We start from the raw sequence: 16473 nt of genomic DNA, 5'->3' as shown, positions 1-16473 counted from the left end.
GACAATGCACAATATAATGTAAGCAAGGCCTTGCCACAAGCTTATGTTGCCAATGTCAGCAAATAACAGAAATAATAATAGCCTCGTAAAGAAACCCACTTACACTGCAGTCTGCTGGTATTACTTGGTAATGGGGAAGATGAAGCATTCTCATCACATTTTGTTTCCCCTCTTTCCTCCATGTCAAGAATGACTTCCAGTATCTGGGCTGCTGTAGGTGCTGCATGACCTATAATCAAGTCACACAAGAAACAGTAGTTATTATTCACACAAAAATATTGTATATTATTTTTATTACACTAATGACTCAGTATTTATCGTAAAACTAAACTCTAAATAATTTACAATGGACATGGCATATTCAGAAAAATTCCACCCTATATACTCAAACTGTCCTTTTGGGTAGCTGAGCTGAATAAAATAGCAGACACCAAAAATACTATAAGAGAGTTCACCATTGATTTGTGTTTCTTGATCAAACACCCTATACCACAAAGACTGTAAAACATATTCATTTTATGTGTAAAAGTAAATACAGCAAACAATTTCATAAAGTCTACTTGACAAACACTGTTAAATTGTTCACAACAAATATTTAATACATCAAACTTAAATGTGTTTCTCTTATATCAGCGCCAATAATTTCCAATAAGACTCCTGCTTAACTGCTAGTAGTATCTGTAATTTAGTGAACACTTTTAGTAAAACCAAAATTAATGGAAAAAAATGCCCTATTTCACAAGTACTATGCACTGAGGAAAGCTGGATATCTTTTTACTATGTCCTGACAATATAAACTAAAATCATGTAAACATTTCTCTGATAGGCAAAATTCAAATCTTCAAGAATAAAACTTTAACTTTCTACTTTCTGGTACAGATTTAATCTTTCCGACACTAATAATTCATATAATATGTTCATGTATTTATTTACCTTCGATCCTTAAATTATTTATCACTGCTGCCACAATATTCGCATTGTAACCAAACTCAATTACACTTCTTGCAGCGGCAGTTGTGAGTGGATCACAATCTGTAAAACAGACTTTCTTTCATGAAATTCTAGTTCCTACATTACAAAGTCATATGACATAGTTACCTGAACTTGAGAAGATAATGCACTGGAATAAAATTGACCCTAAGAGGCAATTTATATGAAACTTTATTATCAGATCATGGTAATGTTTTAAAACAATGGTCTGTAAATTTTAAAGCATAATATTATGAAGATGAATTGTCTTTAGTCATTTATTTCTTATTATCATGGTACTTACTGCCAATGTTGTTAGATCTATCAACTGTACTTGAAACCAAAATATTTTGACAATTTTAATATGGAAAAATATTCACTGGCTAAATAATGTGTGGTTGACTGTAGTTAAGGAATTTTTTTCCTCAAATCTGAGCATCCGGTCAGCTTCTCTTAGTCATATTCTTCATATTGATTTATCATTAAAGCAGACTGAAGGGTCTTTATAACTGATTTATTTCCTTTAAATTTGAATGTAATTAAAATCAGTTCATAGCGCTAACCTGATCTCCACAGGAAGGATCTAAAGAACTCACACTGGAGCTAAAATCAGAATCACTATAGTAATAACTATTATTCTAATATTTTCCAAACAATAGTTCATTTGCTTGGGGTTTCTTTGACAGAGTCAAGCCAAATTGATTACCTGTTTGAAATCTAAATACTAGATTTTGAATGGGCAATCCAAAGATCATCTTTGCAAGACCTCAACTATTTCTGATCCTTACAACGTAAAGCAACATTAGGGTTAAATTTTATTATAATAAAATAACACATTTCTTGTCAAGTATTAAGATGAAAGTCCCAAGGTGGGAAGTTTTCAATTAATGAGAGTACAATATAGTTGACTAAATTAATAGACAAGGTTAGTTTTGCTCATTATCAGATACACAATCTGGTTTTCTTGCAAACACATTCTTAAATTATTTTGTGTATTGTGTTTGCACCTCATATGAATACATGGAACTCAATCATAGTAAAATAATTTACATGTATATTCTGCACCATTTAATTAATCTCTAACTCTTCTAATACAAGTTTCAGAAAAATCTGATTAATGAACAAAATCATTTTAAAGTGCCAATGTAAATTATTCTGTGATATTATTTCCATAGCATTATAAAAAGGTTTATAGTAATCAGTTTAAATTGGTTTAATTCACTTTGCTTAAATACTTGATACTTTCCTGCACAGTAGATGTGTGCATAGCTGTAATACCATGCATATTAACACCTGCAAGGTGTGCTCTTAAAGAATGTGTTAGAATACGAAAGCTTATCTTTGGTGCAAACATATCTTGTATTCTTTACCTTTACCTTCCTCTCTGTTCAAATCTGTGGCCATCAATGAATTATCCATATCAGAATCTGCATCTTCATCCTGGAAAATTTTCAAGAGTTGAAGTCCAAATTTAATTAGAATGTTTTAAGTCAGACTTAATTTTCAGTAATTTGAACTGCTGAACTCTAGTCTTATATTTAAGTCCAGATTCATGTTCGCATTCTGAAATCCAAGCCTGGAAATGGAAAAACTAGAAAATGATGTAGATGTAACTGAGCATACCATGTGTGTGCATATATATATATATATATATTGGGGTTCATGATAATAGTGAATACTGGAAAATTGTGGTAATAAACCAACAATACAATAATCGCAATATAACTTTCTTATGATCAACATAGTACGATATTGATATAAATTTTGATTTAAAAAAAGCAAACAAACTCTATTATTTTTTATATTAATTTTAGCCATATTTCACTACTTATAATAGTTTCTGACTGACAATGACCTACTGAATTCCATTACCCTTACCTCTGGTAATCTGCTTCAATAACATTTCTATTTTGTTTCCTGCATGCAGTTGCGGCATGGGTTATAGGAAGTTTTATGTCTGTGAATCTTCATCTCATCGAAGCATCAACTTCTCTTTGTAAACAAATAAGCACCTTGCTGATACTGATGACTAAATGACATTGACCTTCAGCTACAAGTATTTCAAGCATGGCTGAATACAACCTGGTAAAAAATTCAAAAAGTGCAGTTGGCCATATGGACTCATTTTGCATTAAGAAAGAGTATAAGGGATGGGAAAACTGATGAGGCAATTGCTGTGTGCAGACTATGTGAGGCTCATGTCAAGTTTTCCGTTTAAAGCACAAATCTTACCTAAAATATGAACAAGCACCATACCAGGAAAAAGTGGTAATTACAAGATTACAGACAATAGATCATTGATACCTGCTAATGTGAGTTCATTGTGTGACGATAATTTTGATCTTTCTAATCTAAAATGTTGCAGCCAACCCAGAGAACCTTACCAGGGCTCATTGGTACAAAATACCCATCCCATTCTTCACATGCTTTACTGATAACTGACAAAGTGTACAGATTTATCATAAAGGACATGTGGCCATACTGAATAGTGGATTCACCAAAATTTAGAAAACTTTTACATACACTTGATCCCCAATATAATGTTTCAGGTAGAAAGCAGTTTGCAGAGGTGATCATTCTTTAAAAATATGCTCAAGTTAGGGCACTGGTAACAAGACCTATGAAATGCTGAGAAGACAACAGATAGCTGGACGTTGAGGTCAACTGAACCTTATCTGACAATCATGTCAACTCACATTGATAAGGATTGGAAACTGATAAACTATGTTCTTCACTTGGCCCATGTATGAAGGGCACACAGGTGAGAATATAGCTGCTGTGATCCATGAGGCCATCAAAAATGGGAAATACAGTCTATACCCAAAATATACCACCAATTGTATCAGATAATGCATCTAACATGGACAAGCCAGGGACTCTTTTAGGATGCAACATTTACATCAGGTGTTACACATATACATATGTCTCAAAATCAGATGCAATGAAATTCTCCTCAGCAGGAATCATCAAATAGCTGGGTTCTTCCACCAAAGTAAAATTGAGGTAGCTAAACTGAGAAGCCAGGCTGAATTGCTGGGTCTACTAGATCATAAGCTTATAGCTATGTGTCCACTAGATGGAACAGTAATGTGTGCAGTAATTGCCATTTTGAGATCCAAAGATCTTGCTAAAATAAAAGAGAAAGATTTGAACATATTGTCAGATGATGACATTTGCCTGGCAGATGAGGTAACGGGTTGTCTAAAACCTCTTAAATTGGTGACAAACACTCTCTGTGCTGAGCCAGTTCCAACCATTTCTGTTATCATGCCACTTCGTTGCAAACTTATTGAGAACCTTTTCCAACAGAGTGATGATGCCCTCTGGAAATAACTCAGATGAAAAGGGATGTGGTTGATGATCTTCAGGATAAATACACTCATCTAGAAACTCTCACCATTGCTGCTGCTTTGGATCCACATTTTAAAGCCTCAGTGATGCAGGAAGGTATGAGATCATTACCACAATTTTGCAGAATGCATCAGAAATCATTGTTAGAGTGAAAGCTGAACATGGCACTGATTACTCATCTGTGGGTGACAGCTGACAGTCAGAACTGCCATCTTTGCCAGAGCTACCCAATCAGTTATGTGTGTCTGCAAATTCAGCTCCTAAGGATAATCAACTAATTTGCAAGAAGCTCAAGTCAGACATTGGTCAGAGTGATACGATAAAGGTACCTGTTGTTCTGGCATGCAAGAACTTCTTGGTGATGTCTATATAACTGGTGTTGAGACTTCAAAAACACAAATGGAAGAACCAGAAGAAGAGTTTAAGAACTATAGAGTGTTTCCATCTATTCGCTTGAATTCAAGACCTCTTCAATGGTGGAAAAATCAAAAGCAGAGATTCTCTATAGTACAAGTCACATGGGTCGTGTAGGCATTCAACACCAATTATTTCAGTAACGGGTGTCATTTTTTTAGAATTTGATTCTAAATACCTTTAAGTGGAAAGTATTCACTTCATTTGGATTTTGTATACATTCATATTCCTTCGGAAGGTCATTATTTAGACGCGTCAAGTGCTGCATACAGGAAAATCAATGTTAAAGTACGCAGACATTTTTGGATGAAATGAACCTAAAGGTGTGATTCAGTACAACTGGGATTCAATGCTGTGTGCTGTGATGCAGAGCTGCCAACACTCCAGACTCGCAATTAGTGAAAAGAGGGATGCAAATTAATGAATTTTGAACACATTGAGTACAAAATTATATGACACTAGCTCCATCCACTTTGACAGTCAGTACTGCATTATATGAAAATCCCAAAATAAAAATAAAACATAGTATTTACACTGATTACATGTACAAATTTATTTGCAACCAAATTTACTCATAAATACAAAATTCACACTATTTGTCATGATATGATGCTGTGGCAGACATAAACTTCCTCAACTGGTCTATAGTAAAAAAAAAAAAATGATAAAAGTTCAGGATTCTTGCATGCTGGTTGATCTTGTGACTAAAATTGTTGCAAATTTTCAGCACCTAAGAAGGCACCAATTTTTTCTTAATTTTTCCTCACAATAGGAAATACACTTTCACTGTCACTGTTGTTGATCTCCAACTGAGAAAGACAGGTTATATTCAACAAGAAAACTCACAAACGATGCTTCTGCATTTGTAGATTGCTGGACTTGAGTAGGTGGATTAAAGTAATCCAGAGCTGAAATCTGCTGGGAGTACTCTTCATATATCTAATATCTATATCCTTTTTGCTAGCAGTGTGCTTTTTCACATTGTTCTGCCACATGCCCACAGGGGCTTGTATCAATGCTTACAATTTATCTGTCATATATGTACTATATAATAATATCATTATATAGTACATGTATGACATGTAAATTGTAAGCAATGGTACCATCCCCCGTGCACATTCCCCAATTATAAAATTCGCAGCACATTACTGTGTGAAAAGCATAATGTCCATCGATGTTTCATGGCTGAATGCAAGACCAATTTTTGGTGTACTCCAATCTGTGCTTCACATTTTGTGGGATACATATCTTTTTCCTTGGAGGTTAAAACATTTTAAGTATAGTGTAGCTTAATTAAGAAATGGTTTTAATCCAATAGATGAAACGTTGAACAGTAACCAATTAGTGTTGTTGGCACATGTGCAGAAAAAAAAGAACTCGAGCAAATTACGATATATGCTAATTATTCAATATCTCAAAAATTCCTACACTCGAAAAAGAGTTGTCTTCATTTAGCATTTGTTTAAAAAAATTACAGTTCCTATGAGTATGTACATGTGCCATTTTAAAAAAGTCAGTTGGGTTCCAGGTTTCTTCACGAGTATTTGTAAAACTTCTGCTCTAAATATAGATTAAATAGTTTACAATGCTTGCTACAGGGCAAACTGTAACAAATGGTTATAGTTCTGCTAACATCGTGACTAGCAATACAGGACCATTAATGGCATCAGTGACCACTGCTGATATAATGACTGGCACTTAACAGGACAAAAGTTATTTTATTCCTCATTAAGGCTGATTGAGAATTCAGGAATTCTTGATTATTTTGCATGCAGCATGAATCCATGAATCGCTATCAAGAGTCATGAAATTAATGCCAAAATCATAAGGGTTGGCAGGTCTGTGTGATGTCACAATGAAAGCTATACCTATTGATAAACAAATTCATGCTACCCTTGACTTTGATGATTCCACTCAATGCACTCTTATTTTGATCCAAGTATAGTACATGGCAACCATTATAAAAGTCCACAGCAATACATAATTTTTGTCTGGAAGTTTCTTGGTGACAGTTCAGGTGCAGGGCATTCAATAATCAGGAAAAATATACTTTGGTTAAAGAAAATTAGTGTCAAATTTTAGAACAACAATTTATATTCAACTTAAAATGAGCAAATGTACATTCATGACCCATGTGACTTGTACTATAGATTTAGCTAATCGTGCTAAATCCTTATTGTGCATCCCAGCAACAAGCATCCCTTCTGAGAGGGTGTTCTACACAGCAGGAGATAAAGTAAATGCACAACGTTCAGCCCTAAAACCAAATCATGTTGATGCTCTTATCTTCTTTAAAAGATATGAAGTAAGTTCCATCGTTTGATTTTCAAGGCAGTTCAGTTTGAACTACAGTGGGTAAAGTGACAATGAAGAGACCAATCTACAGTTTTATGCATTTGTGTTTATCAAAATATAAAGCACAAACTGTGAACTGTCAAAGACTTAAATTGTAACTCTTTAGTTCTCTGTTAGATTGCATCTTCTGTACTGCATTTTATTAATTTTTTCTACTGTATTTTAATTATGAAATTAAATAATTTTAATTACTTTTTTGCAGTTTGCATACAATTTATTTCAATAAACTAACAGCAATCTAATTCTTTCTTAAATCATTATATTGCAATAATATTGCAATATTTCTCTTAATATGGTAATATATTGCAATATGATTTTTAAATCAATACTCACCCCTAAAATATATATATATATATATATATATATATATATATATATATATATATATATATATATATATATATGTAATTTATGAATAAATAGAAATAAACAGTTTTATTAATAGTTTTATTATGTATAATGCACATTAAAAAATAGATGCAAAAAAATTTTAAAAATTTGAAAATTAAAAGAAGAAAAAACACAAAATATATTATATCAGGATATATTATTGGCAAATGTTCAATATTTCATCAGAACTCAATTTATATAATAAAAAATTATGGTGTGCATAATACTTATATTCAAGTATTTTATAAATAATTAATCATATTATATTGAGAATTAATCTAAAAATACATTTTCATTCTTAAAGATTTGGTTAACTTATTTTTATGATATGAGTTTATACTTTCACTAGTAAGGTTAGTCCGTAAATTAGAATAATATAAAAATATTCTTAACTAATTGTAAACAGGGGACATAATTCAAAATAAGAAAAGATTAATGAATGTTGTTTAGTGTTTTGGAATTTAGACCTTTTGGATACACCGTATTAAGACGTTGAATCCAACAGGTTTTCTTTAGCAGACATTCCATCTCAGAATCAGCTATAGCAATCGGTTGAAAGGAGAAATCTTACAAATTATGGGAACTCTTGTTAAAATGTGCGGCAACATGAGATGAGAATGATTGATCGACATAATTTTTTATGTCTGATCTATGTTGTCTCATACATTTAGATATTCGTTGACTGGTTTGCCCAATATATTCGATGCCACATTTTTTGCATGCGATCAAATAAATAACATTTTGATGTTGCACAATTAGTAATACAATGCATATTAAAAGTTTCTTTTGTATTATTACTCTGAAAGAAGTATTTTAATTAATAAAAAAAACAGTGCGAACATCTAGGTCTATTACATTTAGTTGATGATCCTTATGATGTTTTTTCTAATTTAGAATTAATTTGGAAATCTGTAAGATTTTAGTCCTTTTATAAGCAAGTGAGGGTTTGATTTTGTGTAGCGATTAAACATTTACTTTACATGATAATTTTAATAATTTTCTACGTGTTGGAGTTGTTTATTTTATATATATATATATATATATATATATATATATATATATATATATATATATATATATATATATATATATATATATGGGGGGGCCAGTGAAATGTCTTTTTAAATATTCTGTCTCACAGGTAGAAGCCCATTAACTTCACAAGAACATTTACTCTGGGCACTAATAAGTTATGCATTTTGATTGATGTTCACCATTTTGGAGATACAAAGGCCTTTTTTCCCATCACCTGATGACATCCTTATAAGTATCATGAAACCATGATTTGTTCACACATCCAGGGTTCACCAAAGTGTTTGTTATTGTATTCACAACAACATGCTAGAGCATGTTAGCATAAAAAAGAGTACTGCTACACTGTTAAAAAATATCAGCTCTCAGATTTGATTAGCTGTGAGAATGAGACACTTCCCTGTCTGACTTATTCAATCTCTCGTCTATCCCTGGTGATTTGGGAGTATTCTTCTTAATCATATTGAAAAGTAGTCCCTACCAAAGAAGTCATCTCTTACTTCACAACAACAATCAATTACAGATGGTCAGATCTAAAGAAAAGTGGATTCTGTCCTTTCCACTCTCATTTATATATTTTGCTGCTCTAAAGAATATGGTGTGCATTTAAGTCATCAAGTGGAACAAAAGGTACATAGCCTGTGTTGTACTGACATACTGTAAAATAAAACCACTACTCACACACACACACACCTACCTACTTACCTAGCTACAGACTGTCATGGGTTATAAACGACATAAAACAATATTTTTTTAAAAAAAAACGTTCTATTCTTTACAATCAAAGTCAAGGTTCTAAAATATTTTTGTCAAATGCTGTCTTGCATTATTTTTCTTTTTAAAGGATTGTTCTTAAAATCTGCTATATGAGCTATTATCACTGTCCACCCATAAAAGCCAGATTTTACTGAGTAGAAATCACAGACATCAAGTAGTCTTGGAGAGACACCACAACTACATATATAGTTTTAATTTAATGCATCAATAATTACCCTGATTAACCATTATTAGTGAGGTCTCACATGAAAAGCAGTCCACTCATCTAATTCCTACACTCATTCACAACAATATGCTGAGGGTAATGTGTAGTCATTAATATGACAATTGTATATCTATTCCTACTTCCAACTACATTGTTCAGAAGGGCTTCTCATTAAACAAGTATATCAAAGGTGAACCAACATGATCAAAAGCACAAATATTAAACAATGTTGGTATAAGAAAATGTAGGTTACCATGACCTTCTTTGGCTGAAAGAGTGTAGTTGTAACAGATATGCATCCACTTAGTTCTCAAAAAATTTACTATTAACACAACATTTCAACAAAGTAAATGAAGTGAGAAATATAGAAAAGCAAGACCACTTTTTGCACAAAGGATGTCGTACTAATCAAGATACACAGAATCACCAAGTTTCATGATTCTAGGTAGACAGTATGCATATCACATGTCAACACTGTGTGTGGTTATAATCTAAATGCAAAGAAACATAAAGGCAGTAAGACAAGGTCACAATGAACTTTTGTAGTAAAAGTGTAGTAGTAACAGATGCATATTATCATCAATTTCATGATTCCAGCATAAAAAGTGACTGAGCATCAAACAAACTTTAACCCATAAAGTCAGCAAAGCGACAAATATGGGTCATAGTGACCTACAACTGAAAGGAGAGAGTGGAGCTCATCAAGATGCTTCTGCAAGTTTCATGATCCTAGAAGGATAATATGCAAATAGCCTGCCAAAATCCTAAGCATGCACAAGCTAAATGCACAAAACTTGGGTGTATATAGTATCTAGTAAAACATAAACAGTAAAAATAGCAAAATGAACAAAAGTAAGTCAAAATAATGTAAAATATGGGTCACAAAGACAGTATAACTCATCAAGATTCATCTCTTGCCAAGTTTTATGATTTTAAATTCTACATGCCAAACCTACATGCTAAACCATATTGTTCCAACATTCTTCCTATAAGATCCACGAATTCTGATTATATAAATGTAACAGCAGAGGAAAATTAACTTCTAGTTTTAAGGCAAACAAGCCTACCTCATCAGATTCTTCTGCCATCCTCTGCACAAGGTCAATGAAATTCTGACCTTTAACACGCTTCACAAAAGGACATTGTGGGAACCATCGTGCATGTTCAATCCAGGGATCATCATCTGGGTCCCAATTCCTAAATCCACCATCACAAGCAAAAGAACGAACTACATCTTGGAGCCCTACAAAGTTACAAGTAAATGAGAAATAATGAATAAAAATATGTCTTATTTTGTTTAGTTTTTTAAACACTTTTTTGTTTTGTACTAGATTTATGGTTTGACTATTAAAGTGTTTACAAATTCACTGACAATTTAAACAATAAACATTTAACCACTTGAGAGAAAACATATTTAAAACACAATAATTGATTAAAATATTAAAATTACAGTTGTAGTAATTTTATATTTCTTTGAAAATACTTACCTGATCACATTAACATTTGAAATTACTTCTGCTACCTCCGGAATCACCCTCCTATTGACTTGAAAACATCTCTCTCTCTCTCTCTCTCGTGGTTGAGATTGATCTCTCTCTCGATCTCTCTCTCTCAAGTGGTTTTGATTGATTGAAATTGGTAATCAGGACAAAAAAATCCTTGTTATGACCAATGTCTTCCCTTCCAGGATGTCTGAAGGGATTGGAAACCATGGATCTATATGATATCCCTTAACTGTTATTGGGGCAAACTTCTTCTCTTCAAAGAGAAAAAAGTCTGCCTGACCCTGGTGTGAAATCATGTGAATGACACTAATCAGTGAAGGACACATAGTATTAATTATACGGAAGAACTGTGTACCAGTCTAGAAAGGGGTGAACAAATAATAGCGTATATACAGGTTTGGTGGTCCATAATTGGTTAATAATGAAAATTAAAATTTTAGTAAAAATATCTTTTGAGAGCTTATCCTACATGTAATTTTTAAAAAATATAGACAAAGTTCAATTGATGCAATTTGAGTATTTTTACAGGCTTGACTCAGGAGTACTTAATAATGAAAGAGGCACCTGATTCATTTAGTGAAGAATCAATAACATGTGTTTTATGTACATGTAGATAAACAAAATGCCGTGGCTCATATGGTGTTCTCCAAACATAAACTTGCACCAAGGTTAGATGTGCATGGAGAATTATAGGTCTCATCATCAGCACCCATACATTTTAAGTTATTGAATTTTGAGTATGATTGTGTTTCCATATGTTTGCCATTGGAGTTGAATTAGTACAGTGAGTCCTGAAGGCCACTTTCCCTCATATGGTTTTAGAGTGGAGGGTCATCTAGCTGATGAGATCCTATCAGTACTGCTGCAGCATCAAATTTTCCAATCCAATGCATGCCAAGCAAAAGCCATGTGTCAATGCATACATTTTCAATACATAGATGGAATACCAGTGACCTCAGCTCTTTGAACAGTATCAGGGTCATTACAAAATCTGATATATTCTATTTCAAGAACATATAGATCAAAATCTGATATATTCTATTTCAAGACTCTCTTAAAACATATAGATCAAAATTTGATATATGATCATACACAATATAAACAACAAAATGTATCACAAGAAACAAGTCTGACTACTGTTACTTTTCATATAATGGCATGTCAAGTCTTTTCCATTTATAAGTTTTAAACAAGAATCTAAGTTTACCTGGCTGAACTGCATTACGTTGGTATGAGGAAACAATAACATAATGAACATAGATTAGTTTTATTTCCTTTCAAACATTATAATTAAATCAGAATAATTATTACAAATAAAGATAGTAATATATATGCATGTTAAATAAAGTAAACATTTCCTATCACAGTTTAAAATTTGCAAAGCATCAGAATCTTACCTAGTAAAGAAAAAAGTTAAAATCTTGATCTACTTAATAAAACCCAAAACTAACAGGACTTTTCAAGCAAGCTGAGCTCCTCAACATGATTTGGTTAAAACTTCATTATTTAAGATGACCTAATCACAAAAGGTTTGATTTCAATTTTGACTTTTGTTGTTGTTTTGGCGGCTTAACACTATTTCTCAGTACAAGATAGACAATACAACTCGTTGAGAAAGAACCCAGGTAAAACCCCAGTAAGAACCACCGACCCACAAGAAGCTACTGGCAGCATTCTAACAAATCCAGAATGGCCGAGTCTGAGACTGAAATTAACGTAGGAAGAGGTGAGATGGTAGTGATCGGTAAAGGGCCACTAAATTTTGACAAAAAGACATTCAAAATTATATACTACTGTAAAAAAAAAGGATTGAATTTTCTGCAAAATTCAACGTATGCCTGCTTGTAGTGCGATAAACTAGTCCCCAAACCTGTACTGATACAGAGTTTAACATAGTTTCTTAATAGAAGGGATGGCAATCTCCCATTTCCACTGTATCCAATACTTCAAGCTATATGTTACCATGTAATAGTTCTGCTCAATGATTCTATATTTTAAACTATAAATTTGACTTACTAATGACAGCCTATTTTCTATTCCACGTTTCCTCTGAATATTCCGACCCCATTTTTCATATTTGGACATTTATGCTGGGGTGTAGGGCCTGAGCCAATTGCCTATGAAAAGATTAGAATTCGCCACCACCACATGGTAACTGTTTACCAGCAGGCCTTGCAAACTTTGGCTATGTTACATGGGGTGATACCTACATGAAATCAGTAGGAAAATGATTTTTTTCAGAAAATGCAAATTTTGTCTTTAATCTGCTAACAGATATGACAAAACTACAGCATTGATGAAACCTGGTCTGGTACTCGCCAATAGTCATATGACTACATAAATTTCTCAACCTACAACATCGGAAGTCAAATAGTCATGTGACATCAACAACAAACCTTTTGCAAATGCTGTACCAAAATTAACAAATATTAAATAGAAGTTACATACCTTTTGTAAAAACCCAAAGGATATGAAACATTGTCAACATATTTATTCCAAGAAAACAACCAGAAACCTTTCAATGTCACAGCAACCTGAACAGAGCCAGATTCATAGAGCAGAGAGTACATCAATGGGGCATCACATGATACAACAAAACCATCGCTGATACATACTCCATGTTTCATGAATCCTAACCCAGGTATTCTGTATAACCTCCAGACCTGGAGTATGGAAATTTGATAGCTGGCAACCTGATTATTCTTGGAGACTTCAGTCACTGTGACTGTCCTGGAAATCCATATACATGTACATCAAAACTCCTATTTTTTATTCACATTTTCAACATCAAACAGTCAGTTATCCAACCCACAAACAAACATGGTCACATGGATTCTTCACAGACCTGATGATAATATTCCAGTCTTAATAGTTGTCTCACGTGCTTGCATCAGATCACCTCTGCATCAAATGCAATCTCGCTGTATCAGTCCCTAACCCTCCTAAGTGAAACATCCATATGATAAATAGAACCCAACTAATGCATGACATCCAAACAAACCTAACATCTACATTTTGTTTTGTAATTTCATGTTATTTGTTTTTGTAATCTTGTTGTGATATATGTTTTTTGTCTTATTTAATAATGTAAAGCACTTTGAGCTTCTAAAGATTGGGCGCTGTACTAAGTTATAATTATTATTTTTATTTTTATTATTTGTTCTCTGAATAAATATAAAGAGAAATTTGTGGGTTTTTAATTGTATGGAGGCCCCAAGTGTCCAAGTGGGTCTAAAGCACTCGCTGTTACAGATCATTGCCATCTCACGTCTTTCTGCATGGGTTCAAGTCTCGGGTTCGGCCAATGTGGGTATGTGAGAAAGCTTGCCAGTAGCTTTTCGTGGGTCAGTGGTTGTTTCCAGGGTGATCCCGGGTTCTTCCTCCACCATTTATACTTGCTGCCATGTATAGCCTAACTTGTGCTGAAAAATAGTGTTAATCCCTACAACAACAACAACAGCAACAACAAACTGTATGCAACTTTCATTAATATTTTATATTTGTTTCTGCAAAATTTGAAATGGGTTATTGTTCATGTCACGTGACTACTGGACCTATGATGTCATGAATATGTAGGCTGCAAGATTTGTGTACTCATGTGACTAGTGATTCAAATGGCAAGTACATGGACAATTTCATCGACATTGTGGTTCATCTTGTCTGTCAGTGGATGAAAGACATATCAAATGTAATACTGTCAATTTCTGAGAAAATGAATAATTTTCCTGTCAATTTCATGTAGGTATGACTCAATGCAGACAATCTGGTAAGCATCTACCCCATGCTGCCACCATGTTGGCTTATTGTGACACTAGACTGGTTTGCATATCTTCCATGTAAGAAAAGATACCAATATCTTGCTTGTCTGTGAACTAACTAGTCTACTAGAAAATCTAATCCACCATGTGTTTGGATTGACTAAACAATTATGTTTATGGCAAACACCCAAATGATCTGTATTGCAATCTCCAATTATTCTGGTCAAAACTCAATCAATTTAACTAATGGTCATTTCAGTTATGACTCAATTACATAATTGTTTCTGTCATCAAGTGGTGGCATAGAATTCTCAGGTTCAACATGCCTTTCATCAATATTTTCAAAATTCAAAAGCTTTTCAGGGTTGGAGAAAATCATTTCTATAGGCTTTTCCTGATTTCCTAGTAGCATGGGAACCCTGTAGGTCAATCAGATCAGTTACCCATGTGTTACCTATGTTTTGTCCCATCAAAGAGGGGATATAAGAAATCATATTGCTTTCTGTGCCCTACAGTTTGTTAACCAATTTCAGAATAATAACTGATGAATGGATGGCATGGGTCCAAATTCCCTCCCAGTTGATTGGTAGAGATGAAGGTGGGCAGCTTGCTGTTCCACCATATCCCAAATAAATCTGCCATCGGCTGACCCAATAGAGTGCAAATACGACTGAATGTAGACGGATGGAGAGCCTGCATGAGAAGGAGTCAGCAAGACAACCCAGAAAGAGTAGGACTTGAATGTTGAAGGAAGCACCAACAAAGTTATTCCCATATCAGAGCTATCAGTCATCAGGATATTCTAATGGAAAAAATTATTTAAATGTCAATGCAACTGCGAAGTGGATAAAATATAGTTACCAACTGAAATACAAATAATAATAATGAAGCGGCAACTAAATAATGACTAATAAGGTAATAACAATTATTGTATAGGTAAGTTCAAATAAACCACCTCACATTATGAGACTTCCTATGAACTGTCAATATATTATGTCATGTGGACACCATATTATCATAAAGAAGTGATAACAAAGTGCAAAATAGTGATACATGCAATATAATGTGTGAAATTAAAGGATATACTACCTTTAAGATTATTAAAACTTACACTATCTACCAACACAATAATGTAAGAAGTGTGACAACACAGATTTAATCTAGTGGATTCCAAAAGTAGGCCTGCTGACATCACAAAAGAAAGTAAAAACTGATGACACCCAGGTTCTGGGTCACCACCAAACAGCATTATGATAGTTGCTTCTCTTTCTCTATAGACATAAAGACTTTTTCATGTTGCAAGTAGGGTTGGATTCCGGAGGATGCAGAGAGTAATTCCTAATGTTAATATGATTGGGGAATTTAACATACATAGTAGCTATGTATAATAGATGCTTATTATGTTTGGTGGTGAATTCGTACAGTCATGAACAGTCTTATGCCACATAAACCATGGGGAAAAAGAAACCTTTAAGCCACAGTAACAATGATGTGAATGGTAAAAAAAATTGAAAATCTACTAGATTTAAAATGGATTATTAACAAATAACCAAGAATGAATTCTTACAAAATCAATCAATATCTACATAGAAAATTCACTAATCATATCAGATTATCAGAAGTAAAATGTACAATGTTATCAGTACAGAAGCAAAACTAAAACCTAACTATGCCTGGTGGTGTCAAGGGGAGGTAATGGACAACAGTTATTGTCCTT

At 33.4% G+C, this 16473-nt stretch overlaps 1 protein-coding gene across 5 annotated transcripts in view; it reads right to left on the bottom strand.

Annotated features, from left to right (window-relative positions):
- The window catches only part of LOC149799455 (baculoviral IAP repeat-containing protein 7-like), a 47453-nt gene that overhangs the window by 12333 nt on the left and 18647 nt on the right, over positions 1 to 16473 (bottom strand). For 4 of the 5 annotated variants that reach the window (XM_089958812.1, XM_089958814.1, XM_089958813.1 and 1 more), the window contains exons 6-9: positions 10561 to 10736; positions 2340 to 2409; positions 934 to 1032; positions 104 to 229 (exon numbers count right to left, since the gene is read on the bottom strand). In XM_089958812.1, the coding sequence (XP_089814938.1) occupies positions 104 to 229; positions 934 to 1032; positions 2340 to 2409; positions 10561 to 10736 (471 nt within the window). The remainder of the gene's footprint in view (positions 1 to 103; positions 230 to 933; positions 1033 to 2339; positions 2410 to 10560; positions 10737 to 16473) is intronic. The other variant, XM_089958816.1, reaches the window with a different exon arrangement.

The sequence above is a fragment of the Sinohyriopsis cumingii genome, chromosome 5 (assembly GCF_028554795.1).
Source record: "Sinohyriopsis cumingii isolate HCF-2022 chromosome 5, ASM2855479v2, whole genome shotgun sequence".
NCBI lineage: Eukaryota > Metazoa > Mollusca > Bivalvia > Unionida > Unionidae > Sinohyriopsis > Sinohyriopsis cumingii.
Note: the sequence above shows the minus strand (reverse complement) of the source record. Positions and strands in the feature narration are given on the sequence as shown.